General features: G+C 35.5%; 1 protein-coding gene across 1 annotated transcript in view; it reads left to right on the top strand.

Moving 5' to 3' along the window:
* The window catches only part of ZC3H6 (zinc finger CCCH-type containing 6), a 59,905-nt gene that overhangs the window by 23,258 nt on the left and 16,345 nt on the right, over positions 1-20,302 (top strand). The window contains exons 2-7 of the mRNA XM_054244730.2: positions 962-1,142; positions 5,164-5,286; positions 12,417-12,696; positions 14,366-14,499; positions 19,068-19,184; positions 19,802-19,915. Of these exons, the coding sequence (XP_054100705.2) occupies positions 962-1,142; positions 5,164-5,286; positions 12,417-12,696; positions 14,366-14,499; positions 19,068-19,184; positions 19,802-19,915 (949 nt within the window). The remainder of the gene's footprint in view (positions 1-961; positions 1,143-5,163; positions 5,287-12,416; positions 12,697-14,365; positions 14,500-19,067; positions 19,185-19,801; positions 19,916-20,302) is intronic.

Raw genomic sequence — 20,302 nt, 5'->3', positions numbered from 1 at the left:
ATCGTTTGTGTCTTTTGAGGTTTCCTTTTAAGCCACATGCCTATCTTATCTATTTAAAGAATTATTTTTTAGAAATAAAAATATAAGAATAAGAACTGTATGCATAGGGATAAGCCATAAGCTGCACCAACTGGATCCTAGATCCTCTTTCCCCAACCGCAGCCCATTTTTGGTTCTTAGATTGCTTTTATTTTAAAACTATTTAGCTATCTATGGTCCACTAAGTTAAAAATACCTTCCTGTAAGTAGAGTATTTGTTACAGCATTTTAGTTTAATTCCTTTTTTTGAAGGAAGTTTAGTGGATGGTAACTAGTGCAGTACTTTGGGATAGCACTGTATTTATTCATGCATTCATCTTGTGAAAATCAGTGATTTTAATCTAAATTAGAGGTTTGCAAACTTTGGCTTCTGAGAATGGTTTTTACATTTTTAAAGGAATGTTAAATGAAGAGAATTCAAAACAGAAACCATATGTGGCCTGAAAACGTAAAATATTTACTATCTGTGTCTTTACAGAAATTTTTTCAATCCCCGTCTAAATAAATATAACATACATTCTTGGCATATGCCTTTTTTCTTTTGAAAATCTTTCTAGGCCGGGCGCGGTGGCTCAAGCCTGTAATCCCAGCACTTTGGGAGGCCGAGGCGGGTGGATCACGAGGTCAAGAGATCGAGACCATCCTGGTCAACATGGTCAAACCCCGTCTCTACTAAAAATACAAAAAATTAGCTGGGCATGGTGGCGCATGCCTGTAATCCCTGCTACTCAGGAGGCTGAGGGGGGAGAATTGCTTGAACCCAGGAGGCGGAGGTTGTAGTGAGCTGAGATCGCGCCATTGCACTCCAGCCTGGGTAACAAGAGCGAAACTCTGTCTCAAAAAAAAGAAAAAAGAAAATCGTTCTATCAGATTTGTTTTACAATTAATATTTGAAAATTAAAGTTTTCATTTTCTTCTATAGAGAAGATGGCGAATTAGAAGATGGTGAAATAGATGATGCAGGATTTGAAGAAATACAAGAAAAAGAAGCAAAAGAGAATGAAAAGCAGAAAAGTGAGAAAGCCTACAGAAAATCAAGAAAAAAGCACAAGAAGGAAAGGGAAAAGAAAAAATCCAAAAGGAGAAAACGTGAGAAACATAAGGTTAGAATCTTTTTATTCTTTTGATAAATTTTTATGAAATATAAAATACTAAAAATTACAAAGTAGAAGTCATATTTATTTTATTATAAAACATATGGATTAGATATTTTTATTTATGTGATTAAACTTTCTAAACAAAGATTATATGAATTATCTTAAAGATTTAAAAAGTAATTAAGTTAAATCTTTTTCTTTTTTTTTTTTCTTGAGACAGAGTCTATTGCCCAGGCTTGAGTGCAGTGGCACGATTTTGGCTCACTGCAACCTTGACCTCCCAGGCTCAGGTGATCCCCCACTCAGTCTCCTGAGTAGCTGGAACTATGGGTCCATGCAACCACACCTGGCTAATTTTTATATTTTTAGTAGAGACAGGGTTTCGCCATGTTGCCCAGGCTGGTCTCAAACTCCTGGGCTCACGTGATCTGCTGAACATGGCCTCCCAAATGCTAGGTTTATGGGTGTGAGCCACCATGTCGGGCTTCAGGTTAAATCTTCATGCAGATTAAAATAAACAGTATTTTAATTGATGGAAGATTTTATACATGGATATTGGAAGGTTAAGGAAAGAGAGTTTCATTCCCTATGGATACAGATTAGCAGCATTGGCCTTGTCCATCTGTTTATTTATTTACTTATTCATTTATATGTATTATCGAGTGCTTACTATGGAAACCTTTATGCTGTATGCTGAGGGTTATAGTAGTGAGTGAAACAGTTGGGTCTTAAAGAGATTACATTGCAATGGGAAGGAGAGAGGCAACACACAAATGAAAAACAAATGCTGTCAAAAAAAACAATAGAGTACTGGATGGAGAATTATGAGGATTTGTGATAGGGAAGAGAGGGAACCTATGCTGACTGAGCAATCACGGAAAAGTTGGCAGCAATGGAGGAACAGGTTTTGAAACTCCCTGGATTTCCTCCATTAAAAACACATCAATTAGGATAACACAACCCAAACCTATTGACAACATCTACAAAAAAAAGGAAGAAAAAGTTATCTCTGATAAACCTAACAAATACAAATGATTGGGGCCAAACCATAAATACCAACAAGACTGGTGTAGTAACAGCATCGGTACAAATGAAGCAGAAGGAAAATAAAGGGACTTCCAGAAACCAAGTTGCCAACAGATATTCACCTCAAATGTGCATGTCTAGCACAGAAACCTCATGAGCCTATCTGAGAACAGCAACAGAAACTGGGAGGGGGCTGTACTCCCACCAGTTTATGTTGGGAACCAGCCCAATCCTTTAGGTGGATGCCCTTAGTCCCAGCAGTGACGAGGGATTGAGAAAAGGAAATAAAGACAGAGACACAAGAGTAGAATTTACAGCATGGGTCCAGGGGACCAACGCAAGTGTGGGAACCGCACTGGTCCTGAGCTCTGGGCTCCAAACATTTTATTATGTGCACAATCTCATTGATCTTATGGGAGTTGAAGGGGAGGGTGAAGGTGTAAGTAAAATAGCCAGGGTGGGGAGAGCACCTGAGATCCTTCTAAGACATGCTAAACTAGTACTCTGAGTTTATCCCCGATTGTTAATTGTTATCAGAGTGCAGCTGCATCAGAAGTATAGCGGATTAGGAGTCACCCGTGCATTCCCAGTGCATCAAGGGGCTTTTATCTCGCAAGCATTGAGGACATAGAGCAATTAAAATTACTCCATATTCCGAGGACCTAGGCAGAGCCTGAGGTGTTCGGTGATCTCTACCCTGCAAGGCTTTTCTCCTCCTTGCCAGTTCCCATCTACAAAGACCCTCCTGGATCTTATGAGCAGATGTCGCCTTTCTCCTCAGAGATTTTTGCATAAGCCTTCTTTAGGGGGCCCTTATATAGTCTCCATGTTGAGAAGACATTTGTGGGACCAGAGCAGTATTCCCTGCTCTGCAACCACCTCGAGGTGTTCCCCGGTGTTACTGTGCTCTCGGATGGTCTTTACCTTAGGCCTCCTGTTGCCTCTTGATTTCTAATTAACTGCACCAATAATATAGTTTAGTTCAGTGTATAAACTTAACTGTTTTCTGAGCCAAGCAAGCTTATAGCTATTTACATTTAATTAACACAGGTCTCCTCCTGGCCTTCTTGACCCACAAGTTTATGCATGAATGTAAGGTGACCATAGAAATTGAATGGTGCTGAAAAGGTCTGGACCTGATGAACGAACCCCTAATAAGAATCAACTAGATCCCTTTCTATGACACAGTCCCACACTGAGGAGGTAACTGCTGGACGTAGAATCTACACTGAGAGACAGGCATATAGGACCAAGGAAAGAAATCGTCAGATAACGAATGGGGGAAAGAAGCAGAAGAGACATAGCTCAGAAAATAGCCATATTTTTGAATGCTTCATGCTAACATCATAACCCTAGAGTCATGAAGCCAGGAAAGCTTTCTTGGCCCATTCCATCTGCTTTTTCATGTGAGCAGGAAGATAGGACTGTGGTCACATTCCATGGTTGTTATTTTACAATAAAAGAGGATAATGAAGAGATGAAGTCTTCTGGAAAAGAAAGAATACCCACAAAGCATATGAAAAATTTAACCTAATATTTTAAAATGACAAAAAATTAAGAAAACAATTTAAGCTATGATCAAACAGCATAGAATAATAACAAAACAAAGCAAACAAAAAGGAAGTACTTAATAAAGTTATGAGCAGAAGTTAATGAATTAGAATGAAAACCAGTAGTTTTTTAAAAAAGATTAACAACATATATATCATTGACCAAACCAATTAATAATAAAAAGGAAAGGAAAAAATGAATATGCTGAGGGTGAAATAACTATCAAAAAGAAGAAATTAAAATAATAGGAAATTCATGTATATAATTTTATGAAAATAAATTTAAAAACCAAAATGAAATGGAAAATTTTCTAGAAAAGTACTATCTAAGAAAATTAATTCCAGAGAGTCAAAAAATCTGAGACTTTCTGGAGTTTGTAATCTATCGTACCAAGAAACACAAGGACCAAGTCTTTTCAGAGTATAATTCTATTAGTATTTTTTCAGGGAAAGGTTTCCCTTAGAGCTAGAGCTGACTTCTGATGGTGACTGAGCAAACTGGGCTTTTAAATAGACCCTATTTATTTTAAACCCTAGCCAAGAATGATTAGATATTAAAGTTGAAGCATTTGACAGCATAATTATAAAAAGATTTCTTATATCACCTATCAAATCAACAAAGACAAAAGCAATAAAACCATGAAAACCAAACTCCAGACCATTTAGGAACACGATAGAGGAAAGCAATTTGTCTTTCCTAAAAGAACATTTAAGGATGGGGTAGAGAAAAACAAATCCTTCTCTTATAAGAGCATCAGAGTTCAATCATTTCAGCAAATTTGTACTGAGTTTGTACTAAATTGCCAAGAAATTTAAGAACTCTTTAAAGAGAATGCTCAAGTTGGGAAAGTAATCATTTTGACTAGATGGAGGAGATTTGGTCATTTTTTTTTGGAAATATTAATACTTGAACAAGCTTACTCGATATTTGTTAGTCATTATCAATTACTTATGCTTTTCATTTCACTTTTGTTCAATTTTGTGGACCAGATTTATTTCATTTTTGTAATTAGTAATGTTTTGGTATCTTTTAGTTTTTGAGTACTCATGCAATAGAATAAGAACTCCAGAGCCATTTTAGGTAAAAACAAATTAATACATACTCTACTCATATTTTAAGACCCTTTTTGGTGATCCAGGAGCCAATTTTACTTTATTTAGGGTTAGCTTAAAAGTAGTTCATTTTAGAGCATATGGGCAGAGTATTTCTCTTTAGGTCAAAGGGATGATAAGGAAAATGTTATAGTCTCTGAGCAGAGAGGAAGATGTACTTTCTTCTCAGAAAACCTTAGCAAAATTAGAATGGTGGTGGTGTTTTGAACAAGAATTTTTCAGTAGTACTTCAGAGTCTTCTGGAATAATATAATCTGGTTAGTACCTCTGGTTGAAACAAGCTTATCTAATTACTTCCTTTTGCAAATGTAACATGCCTGTCTTTTCCCTCTCTTCAGCATAATTCCCCATCTAGTGATGATAGTTCGGACTACAGCCTTGATTCAGATGTTGAACATGCAGAAAGTTTCCATAAAAAAAGAACTGGTTTCTACAGGGATTATGACATTCCATTTACTCAGGTAATTGGCATTTTGTTGTTTTGTGATAAAACATAGATAGCATAAAATGTACCATTTAAACTCTTTTAACTGTACAATTCAGTGATATTAAGTATATTCACAGTGTTGTTCAGTCATCACCACTTACCCATTTCTAAAAATTCTTGATCATTCCAAACTCAGCACCCATTAAGCAATAACACCTTATTTTCCCCTGCCCCCAGCCCCTGGAAATCACTATTCTATTTTCTGTTTCTGTGGATTTGCCTATTCTAGGTATTTCATGTAAGTGGAATCATATAGTATCTGTCCTTTTGTATCTGGCTTATTTCACTTAGCATAATATTTTTAAAGTTCATCCAAGTTGTAGCATGAGTCAGAATTTCATTCCTTTTAAAGGCTGAATAATATTCCATTATATGTATATATCACATTTGGTTTATCCATTCATATATTGATAGACATGTGGATGTCCATCAAAAAAAGCTTCTGCCTTTTGCTATTGTGAATCATGCTGCTTATGAACATGGGTATACAAATATCTTTTCAAGACTTCTTTCAGTTTGTTGGGATATATATTTAGAAGTAGAATTGCTAGATCATATGGTGATTCTATGTCCAACGAACCATGAAACTGAGGAACCATGTAACTGTTTTCCACAGTGGCTGCACTATTTTACATTCACACTAGCAATGCCTGAGGGTTTCAATTTGTCTACCTCCTTGCCAACACGGTTTTTTTTGTTCTTTTGGAAACAGCAAACAGGTATAAAGTGACGTTTCATTGTAGTTTTTTTTCTTTTCTTTTTTTCTTTTGAGACAGAGTCTCGTTCTGTCGCCAGGCGCCAGGCTGGAGTGCAGTGGCGCGATCTCCACTCACTGCAACCTCCGCCTCCCGGGTTCAAGCAATTTTCCTGCCTCAGCTTCCCAAGCAGCTGGGACTACAGACGTGTGCCACCACACCCAGCTAATTTTTTTTTTATATTTTAGTAGAATGGGGTTTCACTATGTTGGCCAGGATGGTCTTGATCTCTTGACCTCGTGATCCACCCGCCTCGGCCTCCCAAAGTGTGTGGTTTTGAGTATTGCCCTTTTAAGAGAAAAAATAAACTTTTGATTTTATTCTTTCTGGTAATTTTTCAGACATATGCCATAAATTTGAAATCTTTGCATATAAAGAATACATACTGTATTCATTTGCTAGAGCTAACATAACAAAATTCCATAGACTGGGTGGCTTAAGCAATAGAAATTTATTTTCTCACAATCTGAAGTCTAGAAGCCCAAGATCAAGGTGCCAGCAGCGTTGGTTTCTTTTGAGGACCATAAGTGAAGGATCTGTGCTAGGCTTCTCTCCTTGATTTGTCGATGGCCTCCTCCTCACTGCTTTGTCCTTACATGGTCATCCCTCTGCGCACAGGCACCCCTAGTGTCTCTCTGTGTCCAAATTTATTTTTATTGTAAGGACACCAGTCAAACTGGATTAGAAACTACTTTAACAGCCTCATCTTAATTTATTCGCCTCTTTAAAGGCCCTATCTCCAGATATACAGTATTTTGTTCTAGGCAAGTAATGATGCTCTGAGAGGCACTAGGAAGTATTCAGATCAGTGTGCACTTATCTGAAAAGACCCAGAGTTTGAGTTCTCATTTTTGCCAGTTTGTCACTGTTCTGATCTGCAAGAGCGCTATTCTTTCTCCTAACTTGGTGCTGCTAATCTCTTGTGAGTTTAGAAACTAAAATACTATTTTTGTTAGAGTTACTTCTATTGTCTGACTCACTGTTGCCGCCTTTATAGTTGAGATTGCTAAGTGACCATTAAATAAATGAGGTTTTATTAAAATATCTTCTCTTAAAATTTGAAAAGAATTCTACACTAGTTAATAATTTTAGCTAGTTAAATATCAGAATGTTTTTGTGTCAATATAGCTAGTTATTTTAGAGTCAGTGCTTGTTACTATTTCTCAGAACATTTTTATAACGATTCATTAAAAATATTTTTACCACAAATGACAGAACTTTTAATTCAGCAACACTGATATGGTACCAGCATTTCATCATTTGCAGTTAGATTTATTCTTTAGAAATATTCAAAAGTCAAAAAGACTCTTACAATGAATGAAAAGATGCTCAGAATAGGCATTATTATTTCATGTAAGAAGACATTTGAAAATGTCAAGGTTCTGGATTCATAAGTTGTCACTGAAAGTAACCCCAAAGAGGAAGTTCCAAATATTTAAAATAGTGGCAGCATTATTGTAATAAGTACATAGGCTTCTATGTGGCCACTGTGGGAGTTAAAATCAATTTGTATGTATAAACAATAGTCCATCTGAAATAGCTTATGTAGGGAAAGAAAGAAAGAAAAAAACAAACCAAAACAAAAAAATAGTACAGTTGTTTTAGGTATCTCGCATTTTTAAAACATTATGCAGTTATTTATTGTTAATAAATATGTATTATTAATATGATGTTGACTATCATATGTCCCTATAGACATCCTGTTATTATTTTTGCTTTAAAAAATCAGTTAAAGACATTAAGAAAAAGGATGATTTTTTATATTTATCTACATTTCATTTTCAGTGTTCACTTTTTTATATGAATCTGAGTTTCAGTATGATACCATTTTCTTTTAACCAGAGGACTGCATCATTTAGCCTTTGTTTAGCATATCTCATAGCACAATTTGCTATCAGTAAATTCTCTCAGCTTTTATTTGTTGGGCCAATGTGTTAATTTTACACTCATTTTTAATAACTTTTTATTTTGTCATAATTTCAGTCTTACAAAAAAGTTGCAAGAATGTTACAAAGAACTCTTATATATCTTTCATCCAGATTTCCCAGTTAACATTATACTAGATATGCTTAACTTAATCTTTTCTTCTCTAGTCTTCTCTTCCTTTCAGAGAGATCTAATTTGCCTTTTTAAAAAATTTATTACTTTTTAGTGTCAGGGTCTTGCTCTGTCACCCAGGCTAGGGTGTAATTTGCCTTCACCCATCTATTAAGTATTTTTCATATCTAGACATTTGATTCTTTTAAAATCTTCTAAGTCATTTTTATAGGATCAACTTACCTGGTGAAATTCTCATATTGTCTTTTACTTGAAAATAGCAGACTTCAGATATAAATAAATTTCTGTATCTGAAGTCTGTTTTTTTTTTTTTTTTTTTTTTTTGTGAGACAGTCTCACTCTATCACCCAGGCTGGAGTGCAGTGGCGTGATCTTGGCTCTCTGCAACCTCCACTTCTGGAGTTCAAGCGATTCTCTTGCCTCAGCCTCCCGAGTAGCTGGGACTATAGGCATGTGCCACCATGCCCACCTAATTTTTGTGTTTTTAGTAGAGACGGGGTTTCACCATGTTGGCCAGGCTGGTCTTGAACTCCTGACCTCAGGTGATCCACCTACCTCAGCCTCCCAAAGTGCTGCGATTATAGGCTTGAACCACCATGCATTGCCTGAAGTCTGTATTTCTATTGCCCGTTATTTTTTGTTGGTTCTCTTTCACGTGATGCTATCTCTTCATAGGCTTATTTTTGTTTTCAGTTTTTTTCTATTCTGTGCTGAGTATTGTATTTGCAAAATATAGTGCATTTTGTAGAAATATTTTTAGGCCTAGGATGATGTTTTTCTCCACTCAAAAAAAGATTTTTACTTCTGCCAGATTTCTGGTGACCCTTACAAACTTTATTCCAATTTCAGGATTTGAGACTTCTGGGCTACCCAGATTCCTGAAGGCTGGGCTGCAGTCTCTGACTCACATTTTGAGATCCCCTTATAATTGAGGATGGGGATTACTAAGCTTCCACCTTTTCCAGACTCTGAACTCCACCTTTTGTTTACATAGACAACAGAGACAGTCAAAAGTGCTGTTTGATCTTTCAGCTGGTTCTTCCTGAAGGGGTTATACTCTCGGAGCAAATGCAGCTCCAAATGCTGCCCAATTCTTAGGATTTTCGTCTCCTCCATGGGTATTGGTCTAGTAATCCTTCACTAGTTTGTTAGCTGCCTGATGTCTGCAAACAGATTTAAGGAAATATTTTGTCTATCTTTTCTACTTTTTTAAGCAGGACAATTAGTCTGAATTACCTAGTCTGCTATTATAAAAAGAGAAAGTTCAATGCCATTTCTTCCATATATATATTTTAGAGTTGACTAATTGAGAATTAGATTATAATCTAACTACATCTAAAAATCCCATTTTCTTAGATAACAGGTATCTGCTATATAACTATTACAGTTACAGGGCAAAAATAGAATACACTGTTAACATCTAGCAGTTAAATTAGAGGGCTTAATATGTTTTTCCTCATCTTTTTTCAGGGCCTCCTATTTCTTTATTTGTTTCCAGTGATTGCTGGAGGCCCATTTTTGTTTTACAGAAACTAGATCTGTCACATTCTAGCAGTTTGTATAGCTTAATAATCAGTCGGTAAAGTGATTAGAAAAGCTATCTATTTTCAAAGAAAAGCTATCTATTTTGGTGGAATTTATTCTCTTTTTCATGTATCTTCTCTTGATTGGGCTTGAAAAAATGCTTGCTAGACTCTTGCCCGTGAGTGCATTTTGTTCATCCCAGTGATAAGTATGTGAACCATAAGGAGGTATTCTAGAAAAGTGGGGCTGCTTTGTAACCCTTCATTCATTTCATGCTTCCTGGAAAACTCACACCACATGGGTGGCACTCTGACTCAAATGTGAAAGACCCTAGCAGTCCACATTAGAAGTCTTTAACCACAGAAGAAGCCCTGAGCTAGAATGTGCATCCTTAGGAGGATATTAAGAATATTTACAGTTGGGAAACTAGGGAGGAGGTAAATGAAACTTTAGGGATAATTCTACTTTAAAAAGTAGGAACGCAGAGATTATTTTTATAAACCCATGCAAATCAGAAAACTGAATTAATATTAAGAATTTAAAACTTCCTTTTTTTTTTCTTTGAGCTGGAATTTTGCTCTTGTTGCCCATACTGGAGTGCAATGGCCCAATCTCGGCTCACCATAACCTCCGCCTCCGAGGTTCAAGCGATTGTCCTGCCTCAGCCTCCTGAGTAGCTGGGATTACACACATGCATCACTACACCTGGCTAATTTTTTTGTAGTTTTAGTAGAGATGGCATTTCTCCATGTTGGTCAGCCTGGTCTGGAACTCCCGACCACGGGTAATCTGCCCACCTTGGCCTCCCAAAGTGCTAGCGTTACAGGCATGAGCCACTGCTCCCAGCCAGCATTTAAAACTTCTATGAGAAGCATCTAATCTCCAGAGAAAAATTTATACTCATCTATTAACAGAGTAGTCTTTAATCAAAGCATTGAAATGTATCAAGTATCAATATAACCACAGTTTTAATAAAAGAAAATGTAAGCATCATTTAACTAGTTAATCTTCAACTAATCTAAGCAATTATTTTTTGCTTTAGTTTTCATAGCGGGTTTTTAAAAATGTCAGAAACACTGTGTTTTGGCTAGAATTGTAAATTCCCTTCTGAACTTCTGAAGTGCTAGACTAAGAATGGAGTTTATAAACTTTTTAAAAGTAGTACTTAAAACAAAAAAGTATATAATACAGTGTTTTTAAATTTTAAAATTGATAAGTAAATTGGTTTTCTTGATTAGTTATGCATTTTTCTCAATTTTATAATTAGAAAGATCTAATACTTTACTGCATTTAGTTAAATACATAGTCTCATACTGGTTTTTTGCCAGAGTAGTATTTTATTTATTTATTTATTTATTTTGAGACAGAGTCTCAGTCTGTCATCCAGGCTAGTGTGCAGTGGTGCAATCTTGGCTCACTGCAACCTCCTTTCACCTCCTGAGTTCAAGCAGTTTTCCCACCTCAGCCTCCTGAGTAGCTGGGACTCAGGTGAACACCACCACATTCAGCTAGTTTTTGTATTTTTTGATAGAGACAGGGTTTCACTGTGTTGGCCAGGCTCTTCTCAAACTCCTGACCTCAAGTGATCCACCTGCCTTGGTCTCCCAAAGTGCTGGGATTACAGGCGTGAGCCACTGTGCCTGGCCAGAATAGCATTTTCATATCACATTTAAAATGCACTAAGCTGGCCGGGTGCTGTGGCTCATGGCTGTAATTCCAGCACTTTGGGAGACTGAGGTGGTCAGATTACGAGGTTAGGAGTTCCAGACCAGCCTAGCCAACATAGTGAAACCCATCTCTACTAAAAATACAAAAATTAGCCGGGCATGGTGGCACGCACCTCTAGTCCCAGCTATTCAGGAGGCTGAGGCAGGAGAATCATTTGAATCTGGGAAGCGGAGGTTGTGGTAAGCCAAGATTGTGCCATTGCACTCCAGCCTGGGCAACAGAGTGAGACTCCTTCTTAAAAAAAATGCACCATGCTAAAGATGAATTATGGTTTGGATTTTTCTAGATCCTTAAGTTGTAATTATGTGCACATTTTCTTCCTTTATTATAAAAATTTTCAGAGAATATGATAGAACTAATGAAAATACTTCAGTGAATAGAGACAAACCTGAATACTAACATTAAATAAACTTCTAGTACTAAATTCTTTGTTTTCACCTGCTTTAGTAAGGAAGCAATAAAATTAAAAATGTTTATTGTAATAAATGGTTTCTAATGAGCAATTTATTCACTAGATGTTTTTCACTATTAGGGAAAGCTCTGTTTTTTCTGTTAGACCCTTGATATACACATTTTATTTTTACAAAATTTCCCACACATTCAGTTTTTTATTAAATATAATGTTATTTGAGAATTTTCCAGGGTTAGGAGAAATCACATGTTTTTCCACACTCCCCCACTCCAAGCTATTTTACTATCTTTTCCTTATTTTTAAAAAGGCCTTTCATTTCCTGGAGGAAGAATTTATGTATGATGGTATATATTTTTACTTTTTCCTGTGTGTAAGATATTGAGACACAGAAAATAGAAAACAAAGGTAAAAGCATAAAGATTACAAGATTTAATTATTTCAGGGTAACATTTAGGCTTTTGAACTTAGTATTAAGTAGTATCATAGGTAAGTACTAATCAAGTCAGAACTAATAACTATCTTTTCTCCTTTCTTCAAACTTGCTGAAGGGGAAAAGGATGTCCTATGCTACTTTAATTGCTATATATAATTGAAAAATCCTGATAATAACTGTCCATTTTCACTTAGCGTGGACATATATCAGGAAGCTACATGACATCAAAGAAGGGTCAACATAACAAAAAATTTAAAAGTAAAGAATATGATGAGTACAGTACTACCTACAGCGATGACAACTTCGGTAACTACAGTGATGACAACTTTGGTAACTACTGTCAGGAAACAGAGGAAGATTTTGCCAATCAGCTGAAACAATACAGACAAACTAAAGAAGCCTCAAATACTGCTTTAGGGTCATCATTTTCTAAAGAATCAGGGAAAAAACAGAGAATGAAAGGAGTTCAGCAAGGTAAGTTTGAAATTACAGTCTGTCTTAGAATATGCGAACCTTATTAAAACAGGAAGCTATGGAGTAAAAACTTGGAAACTTCTTATCCCCTCTCAAAATTAGCTTATTCTTGTAGAACCTAAATTCATTTTCTTTTATTTTGTAGACCTTGAGAACAAAATCTACAAATATTTCAATGTTTATGATATATGAATATTTTAGTTGGAAAAACATTCTAATAATTTAAAAATACATAAAAATTTAATACAACTTGCTTATGTTTTTCCCCTTGCTTCTATGTGATATCAGTATACAGTTGTCTTGGCCACTGTATGTATTGCTTTAAATTTAGAGCAGTAAGAAGAGAATTCTGGGAAGTTATTATTTTATTAGGCTTTAAAATATAGCAGTCATTTTTGCTAAGCACATGTGCATGGACTATTAACATCCTTTAAAATTGGAGATAAAAACATAATCTAAAGACATTTTTACACTGATCACCTGTTTATCTGCAGTATTGAATTACATGGTCCCTGGAGAGACCAGGACAAGTTGCTAGCTGTTGACAATAAGTGAAGAAACTATGTATGGGTCATGTAAGGCTCAAATCAGCCTTAACTATTGGCTAGTCAGTATGTCTGCTTCAGGAAAAGTGGAGCAATACGAGACTGAAATGAAGTAGTGAGGAGCCACACTCTATATAACTACCCTTTTATTATCGTTGCGTACAGAAATCAGTTATGAGTAAATTTGGTTATTTCTATGACTTTATTTTTTTCTTGATTTTCTAGCAAAATATCTTTGAAAAATATTAACATAGGCTTTAACTGAAACAAAGGGAAAAGACTTTTTCTACATGTATGTTGTTGTACTGAGCAAGTTTGCTCCTATAGTCTAGACATTGTGGTATCAGGGATCACCCCACTTGGAGAATAAGGGTAATTGTAGAGAAGTCTTGCTCATCCCTTCCTACCTGGGGCTTTTCTTTTCAAGCTGCTACTTGTTTGTCCTCTTAAAGAACTAAGTATTGGCCAGGCCAAGTTGCCCACATCTGAAGTCCCAGCTACTCAGGAAGCTGAGGAGGGAGGATTGCTTCAGCCCAGCCCGGAGTTTGAGGTTACAGCGAGCTATGATCTCATCACACTGTACTCCAGCCTGGGTGATAGAGTGAGATCCTGTCTCTAAAAAGAAAAACATGATTTTTGTAATATGGGTATCTTTTTACATACTTTTAAATGCCAAGTTTTTCAAAACAAAAAAAAGTATAATTTTTCCCGGAGATATATGTGTGTATATCTACTCAAAATTATCAGTGGAAATTTGATTCACTGTTAATTAACCACTGATATCTACAATGTCTTCCTTAAGTAGGAATATAATATTTGATTCTCTTAAAAACAAAAAGGCTTTTTAATGATCTTATGATAAGGGAAATTAAAAAGAATAAAACCTGATTTTGTTTCTCTAGCCAGGGGGATCCTGGTTCCTTGCCTTCCTGTGTTGTTAACGTCCCTTAAGAAATAGTACCAAGGAGATGTATTAAGATTTAATTTGTTTTCATTGAATCTAGAAGAAAAAAAAGAATGCACTGTATGTTATAGACTATTAAAATATGCTATTCCTTATAAAATAATAAATTGACAGGTATGCTGTTTTTCTTTTAAATTTAAGTATGTTTTAACTTTTCTAGGTATTGAACAGCGGGCTAAAAGTTTTAATGTTGGTCGTGGACGTGGCTTGCCGAAGAAAATCAAACGAAAAGACCGTGGGGGAAGAACCAATAAAGGGCCTAATGTTTATTCAGTATCGGATGACTTTCAAGAGGTACTCAGAATTTAGATATAAGGAAGGAGAAGCTTTTTCATCTTTTAATTTATTTGGTGGCAAAAAAAAGCGTTGTGATTTTAATGATACATTCCTAGCAAATGAAAAATTACCAGCTCAGTTAAAATGAGGCATCTATAACCTCCAAAAAATAGTTGTTTATTAGTTGTGATACTAGTATAGAAGTACAGATTTAGGTGACTTTGAAATAAAATTGATGTGTTTGAAAGAACCTCAAAATAAAGTTGATAAGTTTGAAAGCAAAAATATATCCTCTATTAGTCTTCTTTTGTGCTTTTCTAAGTGTCATCTTCCCCAGATATAATTGGCAATAAATGTTAATAGCTCAGTAAGTAGTGGGGACAAAAAGGGAGGCAGTCGTAAATTAACTTTCTTCTTAGAGTTGAAAGCATTAAAGAGAAGAAAGGGGGATATGAATGGTTGGAAAGGCAAACTTATGTATGTTACATGTGGTAGATGTTCAGTAAATTTATGTTAAATTGAGTTGAACGCTGAACATGAACATTTTAATCTTGTAGTGACTCCCTAAATTACAGTGGTCCAATTCCTGTATTCTGCTGTTCCAGTAAGATTTGATTGAATTTTAGAGGCTAGGGTTTGTCATTAAATGCTGTAGCTTTGGTCAGGTGCAGTGGCTCATGCCTGTAATCCCTGCAGTTTGGGAGGCCGAGTCAGGCAGATCAATTGAGGTCAAGAGTTGAAGACCAGCATGGCCAAGATGGAGAAACCGCATCTCTACAAAAATACAAAAATAGGCATGGTGGTGCACGTCTGTAGTCCCAGCTACTTGGGAGGCTGAGGCAGAAGAATCGCTCGAACCCAGGAGGCGGAGGTTGCAGTGAGCCGAAATACGGCTCCACTACACTCCAGCCTGGGTGACAGAGTGAGATTCCATCTCAAAAAATAATAATAATAAAAATAAAGCTGCAACTTTGAATGAGAGCTAAGTATATAGCTAAGCTGTATACTATAATTTGAAAATATGTGGTTTTCTGGTCTCTCAGTTTAAAGAAAATGGGCAGAGATTTCTTAATATGCACTCTTTAGTATACTGTTTAAGGAGATGTTAACAGGCGTGACCTTAAAAAAGAAGTTAGGCCCAAATAAATTTGCAAAACCCAGCATATGCCATCTGCTTTTGGAGATTCTCAGTTGATGTTAATGTAGAAAAGTTTCTAAGCATCTTAGGCAAAAAGAAGCCTATTTTACTTTGTTCATCCCATCATTGACTCAACCACAAACTATTTTTTCCCTACACACCTACTGACATTCACTGAGCCACTCACTGTTCCATGGAACAACAGCTTTGGAATTATTATAGTTATTATTTTAGAATTTTGGGGTGACTAAAAACCTGCCCTGTCATCTTCTTAGATGTAGACCTTTAGAATATGCTGATTTTCCTAACCCAAACTAATACAAATGCTTTCTAAGTAGGCCTGCTCCTATACCCAGTTCTTATGCCCTATACCTTTAAAAAATTAGCTTCCAGGAAAGTGTGACTTAGCAAGTTATACCTGTCTCTGGGCTCAGTTTGCTTAATCTGCAAAATGAGGGCATAGTCTTAAGGGTCCCTTCATATACAACATTTTAGATGTCTGTAGACCTGGGCTGTACCTAAAAGGTAATCGTGTAACAGAAAAATCAAGATTAAAAATACATTATTAATCATGTCAGTTTATTGGCTATCATGAGAGACATTTCTTACTATTCCAGAAGCAACTAGGAGTGCACCAGAGCCCAAGGAAGCAGTTCATGTTCAGGAATGGTCTGTAGGTGGCCCACCCAGAATAGTGTGAACATGCAGGCCAGAGTGGCCAACATGTATCCATCTCCATCCTAGGCCTTTCAGAGACTATGAGAGTCTCCAAAGCCAAATCAGTTCAGGAGTACCTTCAGATTCATCATAATTTTTTTTGAAAAATCAAAAGTTCTCACAGAAGGAAGCAAACTTTCACTGAATTTCAAAGGCTTCTTCATTTTATTGGCCATAATACTCTTAAATTGTTTTTAGTGTTTACCTATTATAGTTTTTGTAATAAATATTCTTTTCCTGGTAGATCCTTACATTTCCTCTACCTGATACATATATTAATATATTATGCTCTTGTATCAATATATCTTCTAAAGTAAATTTTAAAACGAACAAGTATAGTAGGTAACCTGGTTTTTTTTCTTCCTCCATCCTTGTAATGCAAAGAATATGGAGTTGCAAGGCACAGTTCCTGAGTTCTGTCAGTCTGATAACTCACCATGTGACCTTTGGCAAGGCATTATCTTCTCAATTCATTTTCATGTTTGTCCAATGAGGGTGATGAACGACATTACTTCTGTGGTTCTTCCAGCTCTTATATTACTAGAGATTTTATGGGTAGAAAACATTTGTGAGTCTTCTTTAGGCTCAAACTTAAAAGATTTATCTTCTAGGCACTTAATTTTGCCCTAAAAATTTATTTGTTAAAGTTGCTTTAGCTTTTCTATAGTACCTTGATTATAGTCAGGTTTCCCATAGCTGTGGACACTGTGATACTTTGTACTCATTTAAATGGAACTAAACTAAAAAACAAAACACCTCTCCCCCTACAATCCTCTATTAAATACTTCCCCCCCCACAATCCTCTATTAAAACGGTGAAACATTATTTGAAAGTAATGTATACAGAAATAGTAAGTTATTAATTAAATGTAAGTACAACTTGCATTTTTCAGGGTGTGTGTGTGTGTGTGTGATTACCTGACTCTTTTACTTATTAATTTCCGAATTATATTCCTCAGGTTGGCTCACTGATTTTGCATAATGCACTCTCTTTGGCTGTTTATTTTATTTTGTAACAGCCACGATTCCTTGTACAGAATGCCTTTGTGAGCTGGTCATTATATCTGCTTATTCTAAACAAAGCTGTAAACATAAAAAAAGTTTGTGAATCAAATTTATATAGATTTGAGACACTTTAAATAATTCTATCAGAGTGTATTGTAACTAATTTCATTTTGTTTTCCTGGGGTAAATTAGGTATATTATATTTTTTAAATGAACCTGTAGGATTATCTGTTTACTTGGTATTCTTGTACCTTTTTTCAGAATTCTTACAGTAAAATGTGGTTTTTGCTGTGAGTGCTGAGGATCAGATTTCAATGTAAACATCTATTGCCTCAATATTTGCTGTGAGGCAAGTTCTGGTTTTCATTGAACTTTATGCTCATCTTTTAGCAAATTAAGAGAAAAGGGAAAACAGAAATCAAATCAGAAGAGTAAATAGTCATTGAACTCCCATGTTGTATAGGGCACAATGCATGCCAGGTGCTTGAAAAATAATGTTGATTTTTTTTTAGAGCTGATGAATGTAACTCATTTCATTTAGCATGGCTAAGCCTCATACTCTGTCTTGTTACTCAATCTTATACTTAAAGCAGAAGTCGAATAGGGGACTCAGAAGAAGTAAGGAAAACAAGTAGGGCTATGAGATTTCTTTTCCTTAAATTTTCTTAATTTTTTTCTTAACTTTTATAATACATGCTCCCTGTTTATTTGCCCTTTTTTTCCCTCTAAAGAAAGTACAAAATAACCATACATACATAAATCTCTAATCCTGCCACACAGAGACATATACTGTAAAATATGGGGGTATATTCTTTTGGTCTTTTTTTTCTTGCCTCTATTATTGCAGGATTGGGATCAATTTTTTACTTCATAAAATATTGTAAACATTTTCTTTTAGACAGTCTCACTCTGTCGCCCAGGCCAGAGTGCAGTGGTGTGATCTCAGCTCACTGTAGCCTCAGTCTCCTGAGTTGCCAGGATTACAGAGGCATGTGCCACCACGCCCAGCTAATTTTTTGTATTTTTAGTGGAGACAGGGTTTCACTATGTTGGCCAGGCTGGTCCCATACTCCGGGCTTCAAGTGATCCCAAAGTGTTGGGATTACAGGCGTGAGTCACCGTGCCTGACTTGTAAACATTTTTTATGATTCAAAGTTGTTGATTTTTTAATGACTGCATAATATTCTACCACCAAAATGTATTTGACGAGTCTTTTAGTTTTAGATGTGTATAGAGTGTTTCTAGTTTTGCTGTTTGTTTTACTGTGTCAGTATTTCTGCAATAATTGATCGTATGAATAAATCTTGGTGTGTCTCCCTGATAATTCTTTCAAAATAATCCGGAAAAGTACAAAATTGTGTGTCAAACAATATGAATATTTTCAAGTCTTTTATAACATGCCTATCAATAATATGAGGGCATATTTTATTGTACCTTTGCCCAAATTGAGAATTATTGTGAATTTTCAACCTTTTTTATCATTTTATTTTAAAATAATTATGTATCTTCATTAAAATAGAAAGAAATAGGCTTTTGTGCAACCACAAGTAGTGTAAGTAGATTACCAGATGCATATCTCTCTCCAAATAAATGAATAGCATCAGAATGTTTCATCTTGATCACTTTTTATAGTCAATATGTACTTTTTTCCAGATCAACTTAATTATACATTTTAACACCTATTAATATTTCATATGTTGCATTCAAATGAAATTTTTTTCTTGCAGTATAGTAAACCAGGGAAAAAATGGAAGGTTATGACTCAGGAATTTATTAATCAGCACACAGTGGAACACAAAGGAAAACAAATCTGTAAATACTTCCTGGAAGGGAGATGTATTAAGGTAAATTTATAGGGGTATCATAAATCATATTAACTTCCAAAATAATCTGTAAAATTAAAGTCTTTTGGGGGATGGTTAGTTTTTTTCTCCTCTCAATGTGGTTGTAATAAAACTGGGTCTTTAAAATGTATCTTGTATGGAAATACTGTACATTAATGCTCATTTAATTATATTCTGGGCCAGTAACATAATTTGTTGAAATCAGATTTTATTTAAAAGACACATAATGCTATGTGGCAAGTACAGTTCAAAGTACAACTCATATTAAATGATTTAATCTTACAGTGACCTGCAAAGTAGTTAATCTTATTAACTACTTTTTTTCATGGCACTAAGAGGTTAAATGAGTACCCATGGTAGCTCAACTGGAAATGGTGAGTGCTGGTTAAATTCAGACAGTATCCTCTGAGGTCTTGCTCACTGTGCTGCCTCAGTGCACATAGCTACATCCACTGTCTTGGGCAGGAGTTCTAAGGGGTCATTTGAGTTATTATTTGCTCATTATAAAGACTGAAGAGAATGATCATAATTTTACCATGAGACACCATGGAGAAAATTCAGTGGTTTCTTTGTTTCTTATCTTTTTTCTTTCTCTTTTTTTTTCTTTCTGTGAATAGGGAGATCAGTGTAAATTTGATCATGATGCAGAGTTGGAGAAAAGAAAAGAGATCTGCAAATTTTATTTACAAGGATATTGTACCAAAGGAGAGAACTGCATTTATATGCATAATATCCTTTATTTAAAATCTATGTTAAACAAAATGCTGGGATTTTAAAGCATCATTGAGGTTTTAAAAAATAATAAATACACCTTAGAAAGCCTAGTTTGATTTTAAATTTAACACATTACGTAAACCCAGTCTAGTCAGAATTTGTACTTCAAAAGAGCAAACTGACTTTTATTCTTTAGGGAAATGAGATAACTGTCCTTTGGAAAAAATTCTGTGAAGTGAAGGTACTTCGTATTTCGTATAATCAGCTTAAAGTATTTCAGGGGACTGTGCTTCTTGAAGGAGTAGTTGGCAAAATACTTATTCCATAATTATTTTACTTAAGTTCATGAGTAATAGATTATCATTGTGAAAATTATCAAAGTCTTATCAAATCTTCCACTCAAT

This window comes from Callithrix jacchus, chromosome 14 (genome assembly GCF_049354715.1).
Source record: "Callithrix jacchus isolate 240 chromosome 14, calJac240_pri, whole genome shotgun sequence".
Lineage (NCBI taxonomy): Eukaryota > Metazoa > Chordata > Mammalia > Primates > Cebidae > Callithrix > Callithrix jacchus.
The sequence above is the reverse complement of the archived record's forward strand: the minus strand, read 5'-3'. Positions and strand labels throughout refer to the sequence as shown.